The 17,755-nt window shown below is 41.1% G+C and overlaps 1 protein-coding gene across 1 annotated transcript in view; it reads left to right on the forward strand.

Moving 5' to 3' along the window:
- The first annotated feature begins 15,446 nt into the window (after positions 1-15,446).
- The window catches only part of gmpr (guanosine monophosphate reductase), a 46,681-nt gene continuing 44,372 nt past the window's right edge, over positions 15,447-17,755 (forward strand). The window contains exon 1 of the mRNA XM_003219755.4: positions 15,447-15,840. Coding sequence (XP_003219803.2) covers positions 15,754-15,840 — 87 coding nt within the window. The 5' untranslated portion in view covers positions 15,447-15,753. The remainder of the gene's footprint in view (positions 15,841-17,755) is intronic.

Below are 17,755 nucleotides of genomic sequence, written 5' to 3' on the forward strand. Positions count from 1 at the left end.
GTAATCTCTGGGAAGTGTACTCTTTTGGGCTTTGAAGATGCCAATTACAACCTTCCCTTAACAAACCTGGCCAAGAATACCTTGTGATAGTCACAGTGGGTGGAAACAACTTCAAAGCACACAACCACAAAGTTATTTATGCTCCCTAAATGTATCTTAGTGATGGAGCAACATATTGACTTATCAATGCAGGTGGATCAAGCCGAATTAAATGATAGGAAATCATTCCTACCACAGAGCTTGATTTGTATTGGAGTTTAAGAGTAACTCTTACTACGTTCTGAAAAATTTGGCAGTGAAATCACACCTTAAACACCTCCTGGCATCTATCACACCTCAAAGAACATGTTTCCAACTGTTCAAGTAAGAGACAGGACCATAGTTTTTCTCATGTCCTTCTCATATATTGTATATAACTGTAGACCAACCCAAGTAATTCAAATAAGCATTTGTTTGCTAGATGTTTCCAAATCTGTGTTGTTTCTACATTTACTCATACAGTAGAGTCTCGCTTATCCAACATAATGTTGGATAAGCAAAAATGATGGATAATAAGGAGGGATTAAGGAAAGGCCTATTAAACTTCTAATTATGTTATGATTTTACAAATTAGGCACCAAAACATGATATCAACAGAAAAAGCAATTCAATATATGGTAACGTTATGTAGTAATTACCGTATTTTTGAATTTAGCACCAAAACATCACAATGTATTGAAAATAATGGCTATATAAGCCTTGACTACTAAAATATTGTGTTGTTGAAGGCTTTCATGGCCGGGATCACAGGGCTGTTGTATGTTTTCCGGGCCGTATGGCCATGTTCCAGAAGTATTCTCTCCTGACGTTTTGCCCACATCTATGGCAGGCATCCTCAGATACCTCACAACCTCTGAGGATGCCTGCCATAGATGTGGGCAAAACGTCAGGAGAGAATACTTCTGGAACATGGCCATACAGCCTGGAAAACATACAACAATCCTAATAAAATATTGACTACAAATAAAGATAGAATTGCTGCCTAGAGAAACAGCTGTGGATCCGGATGGGAGGCAGATTGTGTTGGATAATACAGAACGTTGGATAAGTGAAGGTTAGATAAGCGAGACTCTGCTGTATTTGTATTTAAATAGGCAGGTGGTTCCACACTATTTGCAGGAAATAGGAATGGCGACTGAAGAAAGCCAAGGAAGAAAATAATAGAAATAGTCAAGCATTTTCTATCGTTGAGATAAAAGATAAATCAAAATGGAGATTGTCGTCAATTTTTTTTTAAAGAAGACTGCAACTCGGAAGAGAAGCTATTAAAGAACTAGATAACATCTGCAAGTGTAAAAATATAAAATTGAGTAAGTGATGTTTATCCATACCATTGTATTGCTAATTTCTTTGTGAAAGCTGTACAGTGAAACAACACAAAATGGGTAACTTGATGGCAACTAATAATAAATATCTATTGCAGTGATAGGAAACACATTGCCATCTGAAAGGTGCTGAACATCAAGTTACAGCAGTTCTAACTAGTACTTAGGATGTTTTTAAAGTAATTTTGCATTGGTCAGAGCTGGTACTTATCAATTACATTTGTAAAGTTTCACACCAGTAGATGGTGCTACTGGGCATACTGATAAGATGGTATATTTTGATTATCACCCAGTCATAATGTGTAAAACCAAATACAGGTTGAGTGTCCCTTATCTGAAATGCCTCGGGCCAGATGTGTTTGGGATTTCAGATTTTTGGGGGAGGATTTTGGAATACCTATATTTGCATATACATTCGTAATGTGATTATCTTAGAGATGGGACCAAAGTCTAAACAAAACATTCATTTATGTTTTATACAAACAGTATAATACATAGCCTGAATTTTATTCAATAATAGAAATAAGATTGTGCGTGAAACAAAGTCTGAGTACACTTTTTTTACTGTGTCAGAAGCAAACATACTGCAAGTCAATTCTGGCGTGAGAGAACGGCTGTCTGCAAGGACGTTGTCTAGGGGGACGCCTGGATGTGTTACCATCCTGCTGGGAGGCTTCTCTCATGTCCCCTCATGGGAAGCTAGGGCTGACAGACAGGAGCTCACCTCGTCTCGCAGATTCGAACCATCAACCTTCAGGTCAGCAGTTCAGCCAGCACAAGGGTTTAACCCATTGTGCCACTGCACTGTACCATAATGCACTGTAATTCTACACTAAACCAGCAAAAAACAAAAGTTTCAGTATCTTAGCCACTCATGTAGACAATTCTGAAGTATTTTGGAGTATTTTGCAATTCCAGATGATGCCCTTTCTGTACTGTATATGGTTTTGTGTTTGCAATGGTTTCTAAACTGCGGTGAAGTAAAACATAAACACTCATAATCTGTAATGTTTCTTGTGCAATAATCCCTTTTGGCCCTCTGACCCATTCATTACAGCATTATAGTAGTATTGTTCCACTTTAACTGGCATGGCTTCATCCCATGCGGCACCAGAGAAAAGTCTGAGAACATTCAATACCAATCTTGAAATCCCATAGAAGTTAAAGGGGAATAATGATTCTGTAATATTAATGGGCCCCTAGTATTTCTGCCTACAATAGTTCTCTAAATGATTCTGTTGGAGACTGGCCCGGAGGGGAAGTAAAGGAGAGAATTCCAAGAGAGCAATAAAAAAAGCCTTTTATTGTTATCACAGCTAGCAATAAGGCAAACAGCCTTAGGCACCCACTCTAATGGGTCCATAACATGTAAATGGCCGTTGCAACAAGTGCGTAACAAACAAAAAATATATACCTTTGCCTTATCTAAAATTGACCAATGGCTGAGGGTCTTCCTCACCTTCCACATCTACTTGGCATAAATGATACCTGTGACCTCACTTGTTTACTCTGAGATTTCTTCTCTCTTTAGAACTTCCTGGAGAAAGGCACCAGCTCACAAGAAGGGAGAGGCATATGCAGAGGCAAAGCTACATAGGCAATAGTTTACTATTTTCTGGCTTATGTTCCCTTCAATTCTACATACATTTTAGTTCATTGGAGTCATATGATGCAGACCAACATAGCAATTAATGTACCTTCCACTGTCTTCTCATAGTATGCATATGCTGGGTTATACATTTCTGATCACCATCGCTTAGCTGGGATTCTTAGGGCCCTTCCACACAGCCATATAACCCAGAATATCAAGGCAGAAAAATCCCACAATATCTGCTTTGAACTGGGTTATCTGAGTCCACACTGTCATATATTCCAGTTCAAAGCAGAGAATGTGGGATTTTATTCAGCTGTGTGGAAGGGGCTTTATTTATGCTTTATTTATGTTCCCTTTATATTAAGCATTTCAGTTCCTTCAAGTCAGTTAGTCTGTAAATATCTCTTATCTCTTGTCAAAAATCTCTTTTGTGTGCCTTTCCCCCTTACAGTTCTTTTTGGTACTGTATGCTTTTGAAATACTCTGTAAGAGAACCTGAAACATTTTAATGTTCCTTTCTAAGTACAATTGCTAGAGCGTTGTTTTCCTTCAATGACTATGGAGAATGGGGAGCTTCAGCAAGTGTTGCTGGTTGCACTTTAGATCCCAGTTGAAATGGCTTTTAAAATCTATTATGGTGCTTAAAAAAGACATTCAGTTTCATGTGCAAATAAAGCGCCGAAACAAAACAAAATGGATAAAAATATAGAACAGAAAGAACTTGTGAAATATATAGCAAAGCTATTCATGAAAAAGGTGCCTTAAGATTAAATGATAGTAAGACAGCTATAGATCAGAATTGGTTCTTGAATATTAAACCCTCACATTCTGTCAAAGCTTTTTATTAAAATGCAGTGGCTGGCTCAGGTTAGAGGAACTGAACCAAAATAAGGTGCAGGTGTACACCTCCACACTGCACTGAAGATGTAAGTAATAAGAAAATATAGGGCACTGGTGCAGAAAACAAGTGACTGTACGATTTATCTTCTGTTTTCCACCTGAAAAGAAAAACAGAATTGTGTTCTGGTTCCCTTCGATGAGCCTTACCATCTTCCATTACTGACTGTAAACATGACATATTCACGGTCTATAAAGAAATGAAAGTAATGGGAAATGTAAATTCCGTTGGCTATTATATTGGCGATTTTATTTCATCCTAATAACCTCTGGCCTGGAATTCATCTTCACAACCGACACATGCTGGGTTGATGTTTTCATTGAACTGTATGGCCTCTTTCTTGTCACCTCTAGCTTGGACCTCTTCAATATAAATGTTGAACATAGATTTTGCCTTGATGCACATTACATTTACTAACCCTGGACCTCATGTGTCAATTTATCAGATTCACGAATGTCCTTTTAAAACCATTTGCAATCTATTTTTACCACCCTTTCCACATATGAGTGCCATTAGTGCGCTTGACTCTACCTCATATCATGCAGGAACAATTACAAAGCAATAGGTAAAGGTAAAAGTTTCCCCTTGACATTAAATCCAACTCTGGGGGGGGGGGGGGGGTGCTCATCTTCATTTCTAAGCCAAAGAACCAGCGTTGTCCATAGATTAGTGGCAGGCATGACTGCATGGAGCGCCACTACCTTCCTGCTGGAGTGGTACCTATTGATCTACTCACACTTGCATGTTTTTGAAAAGCTAGGTTGGCAGAAGCTGGGGCTAACAGCAGGAGCTCCCCCTCCTCCATGGATCTGAACCACCAACATTTTGGTCAGCAAGTTCCTCAGCTCAGCGGTTTAACCCGCTGCACCATCATAACCCCCATAAAAACTTTGAAGACTGTGCTTTATGTATCCCTCCAATGTAAGAAATGACCACTCATTGATTCTCTCTGCTTCCTTATGTGCATGTTACGATTATTCTATACAGATTGAGCATTCCTTATCCAAAATGCTTGGGATGAGAAGTTTTCTGTATTTCGGATTTTGGAATACTTGCATATATATAATGAGACATCTTGGAGATGGGATGCAAGTCTAACGACAAAATTCACGTATGTTTCTTATGTGCCTAGCCTTCAGATAATTTCATACACAATATTTTAATAATTTTATACACAAAACAAAGTTTGTATACAATGAACTATTGGAAAGCAAAAATGTCACTGTCTCAGCCACTCAGCTAGAACAATTTTGGAGCATTTAGGATTTTGAAATTCCAGATCTCCAGAAACACTTCCCGGGGAAGGGGGGGGGGAGTATTTTTTGGAGTGTGAGTAAGTGAAACCATGGATCTTAGATCTGTGGATAAGAAGCTCGTACTGTATGTATTTATTTTATTTGTATGCCACTTGGAATATGTGGTTTTCCATATGTTTTTGGACATCAGCTTTTAGAATTCTTTACCACTGACTATGCTGTCTGGGCCTGATGAGAACTGGAGTTCAACAAGATGTAGAAGACAACAAACTCTCCATCCTGCTAAATGCAATGTCTACTGGATCATATATTTTTATGCAGAAAAGGAATGTGTAATATAATTTAAAATTAGGAAGCACTCTGTGGGATTCAAAGAAGATCTTCAAAAAATGGACTGTTTATCTATTTATTAGTTTTAAAAAGCAACATGTTTCGGCCTGTATGTAAACACAGTTGGCCCTCCATATCTAGGGATTCTGTATCCACAGAGTCAACAATTCATACCTTGAAAATCGATACACATAATAAAAGTGAAAATATGTTTGTGTGGCTGGGGTGTCCACTTATAGAGATAAGCTCTTGCCTCTACAAACAGCTGTAGCCCCCACTACTCAGGAGACACCAACAGCCTTCCCTTCAATGACATTGCAGGTTTTAGTAAATACCATGAACCCTGTCAGTGTCCTCCACAAACAATACTGCCCACCATCCAACTGAATGCTTTTATACGGAGACAATTTCATCCTAGATTTGTGTGTTTCCTTACCATAGACATCCCAGTGTTTCTTACTCTTTAAATTGGTGTGGAATTTGCATTAGCCCGCCCACTGCCTTAACCTTTTCCTATTCTTTTCTATGGCACACAGCAAACAGAGGAATTGATCAGCAACTGAACATACTAGAGAGGTTTGGGGAGAATTCACCATGATTTATAGGAGTTGTAGGAACTGGGATGTATAGTTCACCTGCAATCTAAAAGCACTCTGAACCCCACCAACGATGGACCTGGAACTAACTTGGCCCACAGAACCCCCATGACCAACAAAAATACTGGAAGTCTTTGGAGGGATTTATAGGAGTTGTAGTTCATTTATATCCAGAGCGCATTATGAACCTTAACAATGATGGATCTGGACCAAACGTGTCATGCATACCTGATACGCCCAAATTTGAATACTGGTGGGTTTTGAGGGGAATTGGCCTGGACATTTTGGAGTTGTAAGTACTGGGATTTATAGTTCACCTACAATCAAAAAACTCTGAACTAAAGACTGAATTGGACCAATAATCAACAAAAAATACTGGAGGTCTTTGGGGAAAATTCACCTTGATTTGGAGGAGTTGTAGTTCACCTATATCCAGAGAGCACTGTGAACCCAAACAATGATGGATCTGGACCAAACTTGGCACACATACCTGATATACTGAAATTATTACTGGAGGGGTTCGGAACTGACCTTCCTTTCTGGGAGTTGTAGTTCACCCACAGCCATGGAAACTGTGACCTCCACCGATGATGGACCTGGATCAAACTTGGCACACAGAACCCCATGACTAACTCAACCTACTAGAGGGGTTTGAGGGGACTGACTCACCATAGTGGGAGTTATAGTTTACCCTACAGCCAGAGAGCACACTGAACTCCACCGATGATGCATCTAGAGCAAACCTGCCCAACACAACAAACTTTAAGTACTGATGGAGTTTTTCAGAGTTCACCTGGCATGATGTGGGTTGTTCACCCACAACCTTATGCATTTTTATTAAAAATGCATTTTCAAGCTAGTATTGAAATAAAATAAAACCAAATCCCCAAAAACAAACCTTGATTTTACCATTTTATATAAAAGATATAATTTTCTACACCCTTATATGTAATGGGAATTGAGCATCCACAGGCTTTGGTACCCATGCAAGGTCCTGGAACATACATTTAAGGTGTAAATCAGAAATTTAATTTAGAGGAAAGGACACAATAAACGTAACTTTATTACGTATTTTCTCCCAGAAAAAGAACACAGATGAGCAATGTAGACATTTAAGAAATACTTAAATCCGTAAACAACTTTACCCACTTATGCCTTTCTTAAATATATACACTGCTTATCAGAGTAGACCAGACAAATCTAAAATTAACAATCAAAAGATATTCTTAACACTGAAAACAATATATTAGTATGAAGAACAGTGATTTATCTAAAGGTCAATGAAAAGCACTACCTGGCAAAAGAACAAAAAGAGGTAAAATTGCAGGCCTGTTCAGGTTAAAAATGTAGCTTGCCAGCAGAAGCCAATTTATAGAGATGGGCTAGGCAGGATTTTTTGTACTACATATTTTCGTTGGATAAATTTGTTAGATGGCAGAGGAGTTTGTGTTTTAGTACTGTACCTTTTTTACATTATTTACTAGCTAGGATAGTAATGGGAAAGTTGTAGCAGACTTCATCGTTAGAACTTTGCTATACGGTGAATTATCAGGTTAAACAGAGGCCTTTTAGGACAATTAACAATGAAAGGCTTCTGTGTAACCTGATATTTCCTGAAATTTTACAATGGAAGAGAACAGCAGTACCATTGTTAGCAGGAAAAGTACTTAGAAAAATACTGTGACCTTGTTCGTGACTCAAGACTGTCGGCTTGGACAAATGGCTGAAAGTTGCTCAATAACTACATGTCTAAGTCGGAAATGGTTTCAATACCTCAAATGTCTTATTACTCGTAATTAAAAGAATATCTGAATTGAGGAGACTGCATTTATAGCGCTGCTAAAACACTCTCCAAAATTCATAAAATAAAAATCAGGATATTTATAGCCAAGTAATATCAGACTGTTATGCAGATGGCAAAAGTGATTGATGAAGAAGAATACACAAGGTAGGAGCAAAGACATCTGCTTGCTTTTGCCAGGGCGCATAAGGGCAATATTTCCCCTTCCTCCTCTCCTTCCCTACTGAATTAATACTTTTGTACTTTGAACTCGGTTTGCAGCAACTGAAGGAAGCTGAGGACAAAGGAGAGTAGTACGGAGGGAAACTGAGACATTTTAATATGACTGGAAAAGTGGGATGGCAGAAGATTGAGCTCGCTATCAGACAGCACTAAATCACAGGTTTTAAACGGGGGCAAAAATCCCAGGACTTCAGAAGAGGTCTACATAAAGACCTGTTAGTCCTGGGATTTCTGCCTCTGTTGTCTGGACTTGCTGCTTTGTTTTGAGATTCAGAGGCTCCCAAGATGGCTGCTGTGACACTTCCGCCATAAACCTTGGCAGCTTTTTAAAAAAGGTCTTGGAATGCGGATATATGGATGTGCGGATATACGGATATGCAGGTCTCTGCAAAAGTTCCGTTCTTTGTCCTGGCCAGAAAAACTGTGCCCTCCAGATGTTTCATGAAGTATCTGCCACACAAACAAACCCAATGGGGTAGGACCACTTCTGTCCAAGTCAGCACTGCACAATGAAACAGGAACACACACTTTCAAGCCAGGAACAGAACTTTGTCATGACTGACACTTTTTAGAGCCCGGCTGCCTGGCCATCTGTCCAGACAGATCTGGTTGTGTACTTGTGGCATGGAACAATGGGATACTGTTCCTGGTTTATCCATGGCTGTTTCTATTAGCCACCTGCATGATCTTGGCTCTCAGTATTTACATTCCTCTCCAGCACATTCATGTCCCAACAGCCAGTAGTAAGTTTTTGCCACTTACTAAACTGTACTTATGTTGTCAGCATACACCAATGAGGAGCCAACATGTATAACCCAGCAATATCATCCTGTTGTTCCCTGACACAAGTACACCACAAAACCTGTCTGTGCAGATGGTCATACAACAAGGTCTGACTAATTACAGTAATGATAACATTCTGTTCCTGGTTTGAAAGTCTGTTTCTGTGTCATTGTGTACTACAGTAGAGTTCCAGTTATTCGACATAAACGGGCGGGCCGAATGTTGGATAACCGAAACAGTTGGATAATAGGGAGGCCTTACTATCCGTCCGGCAAGCCGGGTGCTTGTCAGGAGGGAAAAGCCTCGTCCCTCCCGGCAAGCAACTGGTTTAGAGAAGCCTGCCGCATGTTACTGCCTAGCAACATGTGGAGGGCTTCTCCAAAGTGCCGGGTGATTGCTGGGAGGAAAAGTCTGCTCCAGCCGCATCTCATCTCTTGCATGTCAGATAATATGGTAGGTTGGATAACCGGAAGTCAGATAACCAGAACTGTACTTAATGTGAAAGCAGGGCCAGCCCTAGGTAATTTTCAAGTGTAAGCGAACAGAATTTTGCCCCCCCCCCAAACCAATCACTGAAAAATAAAAGCGTTGGATAAGCAAAAATGTTGGATAATAAGGAGAGATTAGGGAAAAGCCTAAATAAACAACACTCTGAAAACAGGGGAAATCTAGACAGGAAAGTTTTTGCCTTCTACTCAAGTATCGCCTTATTTTTAGGAACTGACCAATCAGGATCAAACATGTTTGTATGCAGAGACATACAGACATGCAAAGATCCGGATATTTGGCTAAAAACTGCAATATTCCCTCACCTGGAAATCTCACATTTTTTACCTTTTGTAGCGATTGCTTTCAGGTTTACAGGGGACAACGTCTGGCCACCTTCCTGATTGCTATAGGAACACCGAGGATAAAGATACTGTCTGGACGGGCCCAGAGACAGTCCTTGCCAAATCAGGAGTTTGATAAGGCTTCGTATAAGCTAATCCCTTCAGCTCCTAATGATGGCATGCGTTATAGTGAGATTTACGATGGCCAATAAATATGTAGTCAAAAGTGCATGTTTCTGTGAGCTGGTGTCAGTTTCTATGGCACTTTCCTTAACTTAAAAGTCAACAACATGATGTCAGAGAAGGAGACTTAGGGATATTTCTTTGAGACACAAGGTAATTATCTTGGCCATTGTTTCTAGGCATGCCAACTTTATAATGTATAGGAAAATGTGCACAAAGTGTGCCATCTAATCGCTTAGTAAGAAGTATTTCATTATTTTGGCCAATGTGTATAGTGATGCTAAATGATGGGTGAGAAACGTATTTCGTATTTTATTGGATTGCCATTCCTATCAAGCCTAGCCAACAAAGCCAGTGCTGAAGAATGCTAGGGACTGCAGTCCACCAGCATCTAGGTGCAATGAGTTAAACCCTTGTGCTGCTGAACTGCTGACCTGAAGGTTGGCAGATTGAATCTAGAAGATGGCGTGAGCTTCCGTCTGTCAGCCCTAGTTTCTGTCAACCTAGTAGTTCGAAAACATGCAAATGTGAGTAGGTAAATAGGTACTGCCTTGGCAGGAAAGGGCAAAGAAACACTCCAAGCAACCTTGACGGCAACATGACCAGGAGGCGACAACACAGGCTCATTGGCTTGAAAATGGAGGAAAGCACCCCCCAGAGCCTGAGAGCCTGAGCACCACCTCCAGAAGCTGGAAACTAAAGGAAAAGCCTTGCCTTTGTTTGTGTGTCTCACATGATTGTAAAGGCATTGAATATTTGCCTATGTATGTAAATGTTGTAATCTGCTCAGATTCCCCTGGGGGAGAAGGGCGGAATATAAATAAAGTATTATTATTATTAAGTAGAGGATTCTTATCTCTGCCCTTATAAATATACAGATACTAGGCACATATTTTAAAATGTATAACCTTTAAAATGTACTTCATTAACATCTAAAGCATGAATTTCAAAAATACTAGCCTTCCGGAATTTTATATGCTACTTAGCCAGGCAAATTAGCCATACGGTGATCAATAGGGTGACAGATTTCTCAAGAATGCTACTTCTTGCTGTTTAGCATTTTTTTCTGCCTTTTGCTTTTACAGTGTTTTCCTCTTATGCAAAGATTGCTGACTGTAAGTTCTTGTTGTATTCATTATGAAATTGCGTCTACTGAATAATCCATCCCTGAGCCAGTCAGTCCAAATTGTGTGCTTCTGGTAGTCACTTCTGTTGCATTATTTATTCAGTGTGTCCTTGTTTACCTACAGTTCTCAGCTTTCAGTTAAATCATGCTTGGAAGAGGAGCAGTGTAAGCTATGAAGTGGCACTTTTTTAAACACCTGTGCATTTTCTATAGCTATATATTGTCATTTACAATGATGTAATGACGCCGAGGTGCACAGGTTTAGAGCAATAGGAGTTTTGAATCAACATGGGAAATAATAATAATAATAATAATAATAATAATAATAATAATAATAATAATTTTATTTCTTGGGTGTTGTGTGTCTTCGAATTGTTATTGATTGATGGTAACTTTCTCACTAGTTTCTTGGCAAGATTTGTTCAGAAAAGGTTTGTTTTTTCTTCCTTGGAGGCTGAGAAAGTGTGACTTGCCGAAGGTCACAGTTTCATGACAGAGTGGAGATTTGAACCCGGTCTCCAGACTTGAAGCCCAACGCTCAGACCATTACTCCATGAATATACATACAACTCAAATACGGTTTAACATGACAAAAACCTTCAGTGGTTTGCTATGGACTGGTTATGTGGATCTCAAGGATTCTGCAAAACATATGGTTCTTTTCTTTTATGGGAAAATAGCTGTTCCCAGTCTCTGTGCATATATCCTTTTGGTAAATGTGAATCTCCATGAATATGTGGAGGCCACCTTTTGAAAAAATCAGTAGCCAATAAAAGTATGACCTTGTTAAGATTTCAACTCTTTGAACAAGTGATATTCACAAGCATTAATGTAATGGCACACAGGTAACTCAGTTGTTAAATTGAAGAACCATATCTTTGAACTTCCAAGGACAAAGACATGCCACTACAAAATATATTTGATTAGTAGAGGATGGTTGTTTCTTTAAAGTTGAAACTGTAGTTGCATTTGCCCAAAAGTTATACACTCCCCTGAAACCTCTTTGTTTAGAGATTTTAAAAAACCCCAGAGATTAAGTAAAGAGATTTTTAAAAACTAAGTATTCTTTGAAAAATAACATATCTTGCTTACTCATAAACATCTTGTATGAATACATCATGCAGGCACTTTTCTTATTTAAGTTCAGTTATAGATAGGACGTAGTTCTATGTTGAGTACACAGGGTATCATTCTTAATCAATAGTCCATAGTCTTTAGGTATAGTGGTACTCACTGAAGTCCATAAGGATATTTCTATATTGAAGTTCAGACAGCAACATACATGCACCCACCTCCACTGAGGTCTCATGCAAAACTGAATACAAAAGGGAGTCCTGAGTCTGAACATGCTCAGTACAATCACATGTCTATAAACCCTCCCACACTAAAGAGGTACAGTCAAACTGGCAAATCCACATACACATAGAATACATGTTAGCAAATACATATATCAACTAACACAGTGAGAAGCTTGGGAGGTTGCTACCGTATTTCCAACATATTCTAACAACCTTACTTTGCCTCCAAAGCTGTTTCTGACTGGCACACACACGCATGAATCAGAATTGTAGTGCCGTTAAGGGTGCATACATTTTTGGGAGACCCTAGTTGTGGGTGTATATATAAACATATGTGTATGTATTTGTATGTATGTATGTGTGTGTATATCTATATTTGTGATACCTTGTGTATGTATGTACATATCAGAGCTTTCCAAACTCTGTGTTGTGACATAGTAGTGTGTTGGCTGCAGTGTTGTAGGTGTGCTGCATAAATGTAACGAGAAACCTCAGAGTCTATGTGAAGTAAAAAATCAATAATATATTCTTATAAATATAAATGAAAGGTTATTACGAGATACTTTGCATCCTCATACATTTCATTACTGTGTTTTATAGATGTGTTTATATATCTCTTCTAAGAGATTACTTTAACCTCCGGTCTGCTAGTAAAACTGAATATACTGTGTCACGAAATAATGCATGTCTAAAGCATGTGTCACCAACATGAAAAGTTTGGAAAGCTCTGATACACACACACACACACACACACACAGTGTTTGTTTACACACATATAGGGACACTTTGTATGTATATGTGCAATATATATATATATATATATATATATACACACACACACACACACACACACACACAGTATATCGGACACCCTATGTGTGTCTCATATATACATACATACACACAAGCATGTTATTTATATACATATATATTTGGGACACCCTGTGTATGTATGTTTTTAGATATATTTTAATATGTTTTATTCCTTGAATCGCTTAATGGTTTTAATTATATTCTTCTGACTATGTTTTCATTCTTGTATTCTGAATTCCCTGTTTTTTGGGCTTGGTCCCCATGAAAGCCACTCCGAGTCCCTTCGGGGAGATGGAGGCGGGCAATAAGAATAAAAGTATTATTATTATTATTATTATTATTATTATTATTATTATTACATACATAGAATGTCCCCCCAAAAGTATGCACTCACCTACCTGTCTATCTATCTATCTGATGTTCAGGAGATTCAACCTGAACATTAGGAAGCACTTCCTGACTGTTAGAGCTGTTCAGCAGTGGAACTCTCTGCCTCAAAGTGTAGTGGAAACTTCTTCCTTGGAAGCTTTTAAACAGAGGCTGGATGGCCATCTGTCTGAGATACTTTGTGCTTTTCCTGCATGACAAGGGGTTGGACTAGATGACCCATGTGGTCTCTTCCAACTCTATTATTCTAGGGTGGGTGCATTCTATCTATCTACGGCATTTTGGGAGATTCCACCTGAACATTAGGAACAACTTCCTGACCGTAGGAGCTGTTCACCTGTGGAATTCTCTGCCTCAGAGTGTGGTGGAAGCTCCTTCCTTGGAAGCTTTTAAACCGACTGGATGGCCATCTGTCGGGCGAGCTTTGATTGTGCCTTTCCTACATGACAAGGGGTTAGACTAGATGACCCTTGTGGAGCTATTCAGCAGTGTAACTCTCTGCCTCAGAGTGTGGTGGAAGCTCCTTTCTTGGAAGCTTTTAAACCGAGACTGGATGGCCATCTGTTGGGGGTGCTTTGATTGTGCCTTTCCTATATGACAAGGGGTTGGACTAGATGACCCATGTAGAGCTATTCAGCAGTGTAACTCTCTGCCTCAGAGTGTGGTGGAAGCTCCTTTCTTGGAAGCTTTTAAACCGAGACTGGATGGCCATCTGTTGGGGGTGCTTTGATTGTGCCTTTCCTATATGACAAGGGGTTGGACTAGATGACCCATGTAGAGCTATTCAGCAGTGTAACTCTCTGCCTCAGAGTGTGGTGGAAGCTCCTTTCTTGGAAGCTTTTAAACCGAGACTGGATGGCCATCTGTCAGGGGAGCTTTGCTTGTGCCTTTCCTATATGACAAGGGGTTGGACTAGATGACCCTTGTGGAGCTATTCCGCAGTGGCACTCACTGCCTCAGAGTGTGGTGGAAGTTCCTTCCTTGGAAGCCTTTTAACAGAGACTGGATGGCTATCTGCCGGGGGAGCTTTGATTGTGCCTTTCCTGCATGACAAAGGGTTGGACAAGATGACCCTTGGGGAGCTATTCAGCAGTGTAACTCTCTGCCTCAGAGTGTGGTGGAAGCCCCTTCCTTGGAAGATTTTAAACTGAGACTGGATAGCCATCTGTCGGGGGTGCTTTGAATGTGCCTTTCCTGCATGAGAAGGGGTTGGACTAGATGACCCATGTGGAGCTATTCAGCAGTGTAACTCTCTGCCTCAGAATGTGGTGGAAGCTCCTTTCTTGGAAGCTTTTAGAGACTGGATGGCCATCTGTCGGGGGTGCTTTTCCTACAAGACAAGGGGTTAGACTAGATGACCCATGTGGAGCTATTCAGCAGTGTAACTCTCTGCCTCAGAGTGTGGTGGAAGCTCCTTCCTTGTAAGCTTTTAAACTGAGACTGGGTGGCTATCTGCCAGGGGAGCTTTGCTTGTGCCTTTCCTGCATGACAAGGTGTTGGACTAGATGATCATTGTGGAGCTATTCAGCAGTGTAACTCTCTGCCTCAGAGTGTGGTGGAAGCTTTTAAACTGAGACTGGATGGCCATCTGTCGGGGGTGCTTTGTTTGTGCCTTTCCTGCAAGACGGGGGTTGGACTAGATGGCCCATGTGGTCTCTTCCAACTGTTATTCTAGGGTGGGTGCATTCTATTTATCTATGGCATTTTGGGGGACACCTTGTTTACGTTTCCATAAACACACACACACACACGTATGTATGTGTGTATACAGACATACACAAGGAGCTCTCCTCCCATTGCCTGCTCCCTTAAGAGCTCTGTGTGTGTTGCTATAGGGCAGGCTTAGGCAAACTTTGGCCCTCCGGGTGTTTTGGACTCCAACTCCCACAATTCCTAACAGCCTACCGGCTGTTAGGAATTGTGGGAGTTGGAGTCCAAAACACCCGGAGGGCCAAAGTTTGCCTATGCCTGCTATAGGGGCATGAATGCAGAGAGGCCCTTTCCTTCGCTTCCCTTCTTCCCCTTCCCTCCCCTCCTGCTCGGCCCTCCCCTTGCGGTCCTCTGTCCCCTTCAGCCCGGCGTTGCGGCTGCTCTGGCCGGGCTGCAGTCAGTGCCGTAGCGGCGACGAGAAGGAGGAGGAGGAGGCCCAGGCCGGCAGAAGAGGAGGAGGAGAGTGGCCTCTCCGGATCGCGCTCCTAATAAAGCAAGCCAGGCACCGGCAGCCCTTGCTATAAATACCGCTGCCTCTGCTTCGGGCTCGGGAGCCGGCAGGATGCCCCGCGTGGACGCCGACCTCAAGCTGGACTTTAAGGACGTGCTGCTCCGGCCCAAGCGCAGCAGCCTCAAGAGCAGAGCCGAGGTGGGCAAGCGCTCCTTCCTTCCTTCCTTCCTTCCTTCCTTCCTTCCTTCCTTCCCTTGCGCCGGATCTTTGGCGCTGTTTGCATGCTCTCTCCCCCTCTTGACAACCCCAGAATCCCAAGAGCGCCGAGCTTCCCCTTTGGCACCCCATTCCTTGGAAAAATCGTCACTCCTCCCCCTTGAAACTTGCAAGCGGGCTCTTCTTCTGTGTTGTCAACTTGCTTCCCCCCCCCCCTCTCTTTCCCTGCCGTCTCTTAGCAGGTGCAAAGACTGCTGGGGCTTTCCATGGGGTTTTGCGAGGACAAGGGAAGCCGAAGGTGACCCTTGTGGGTTTATGGGGCAGAAAGGCGCAGAAAAGTGTGTCTCCTCCTTGGAAGTGACGTTTTGCAGAATTAGGATTTGGAGAGGGGGCATTGGAGTGACTCAGTTTGCAAGCCATGCCTCATAGGCTGCCTGGTGTTTTGTTTTGTTGACTCAGTTTGCAAGCCTCAGTTTGCTGCCTGGCGTTTTGTTTTGAAATAAACAAGTTTTCATTCCATTTAAAAGCAAGCAAGAGAAAGAAAGGACTTGGTGACTGTTAGGCTGCCAAACAATGCAGTTTGAATTGCATTATAAGATCTGTGGAGACCCATATGATGCAGTTTAGTGCAGTTCAAACTGCATCATATGAGTTTGCTTTACACTGACTATACAGTGCAGTTCGAACCGCATTATAAGATCTGTGGAGACCCATATGATGCAGTTTAGTGCAGTTCAAGCTGCATCATAAGGTCTGTGGAGACCCATATAATGCAGTTTAGTGCAGTTCAAACTGCATCATATGGATCTGCCTTACACTAACTGTTCAGTGCAATTCAAACTGCATCATAAGGTCTGTGGAGACCCATATAATGCAGTTTAGTGCTGTTTGAACTGCATCATATGGGTCTGTTTTGCACTGACCATACAGTGCACTTCAAACTGCATTATAAGGTCTGTGGAGACCCATATAATACAGTTCAGTGCAGTTCAAACTGCATCATATGGATCTGCTTTACACTGATTTTACAGTGCAGTTCGAACTACATTATAAGGTCTGTGGAGACCCATATAATGCAGTTTAGTGCAGTTCAAACTGCATCATATGAGTTTGCTTTACACTGACTATACAGTGCAGTTCGAACCGCATTATAAGATCTGTGGAGACCCATATGATGCAGTTTAGTGCAGTTCAAACTGCATCATATGGATCTGCTTTACACTAACTGTACAGTGCAATTCAAACTGCATTATAAGGTCTGTGGAGACACATATAATGCAGTTTAGTGCAGTTCAAACTGCATCATATAGGTCTGCTTTACACTGACTATACAATGCAGTTCGAACTGCATTATAAGGCCTCTGGAGACCCATATAATGCAGTTTAGTGCAGTTCAAACTGCTTTACACTGACTACCATGCAATGCAGATCGAACTGCATTATATGGCAGGGTACATCCAGCCTCCAATGATTTTTCACCTTTTTATCAACAAATATCTTTGGGTTGCTGTGAATTTTCCGGGCTGAATGGCCATGTTCCAGAAGCATTCTCTCCTGACGTTTCACCCACATCTAGGGCAGGCATCCTCAGTGATTGTGAGGTTTGTTGGAAACTAGGCAAGAGAGGTTTATACAGTGGAGTCTTACTTATCCAACATAAGCGGGCCAGCAGAACGTTGGATAAGCAAAAATGTGGGATAATAAATAAGGATTAAGGAAATGCCTATTATACGTCAAATTATGTTATGATTTTACAAATTATGCACCAAAACATGTTTTATAATAAGTCTGCCACTTGTTTGGAAGTGTGGCTGCACTTGTGTTGTTGTTGGGCATGTTGGCCTGCTGCGTGTTGCTGCCTAGATATCCGGGCGGGAGGCAGACTGCGTTGGATAAT

Source organism: Anolis carolinensis, chromosome 4, assembly GCF_035594765.1.
Source record: "Anolis carolinensis isolate JA03-04 chromosome 4, rAnoCar3.1.pri, whole genome shotgun sequence".
Lineage (NCBI taxonomy): Eukaryota > Metazoa > Chordata > Lepidosauria > Squamata > Dactyloidae > Anolis > Anolis carolinensis.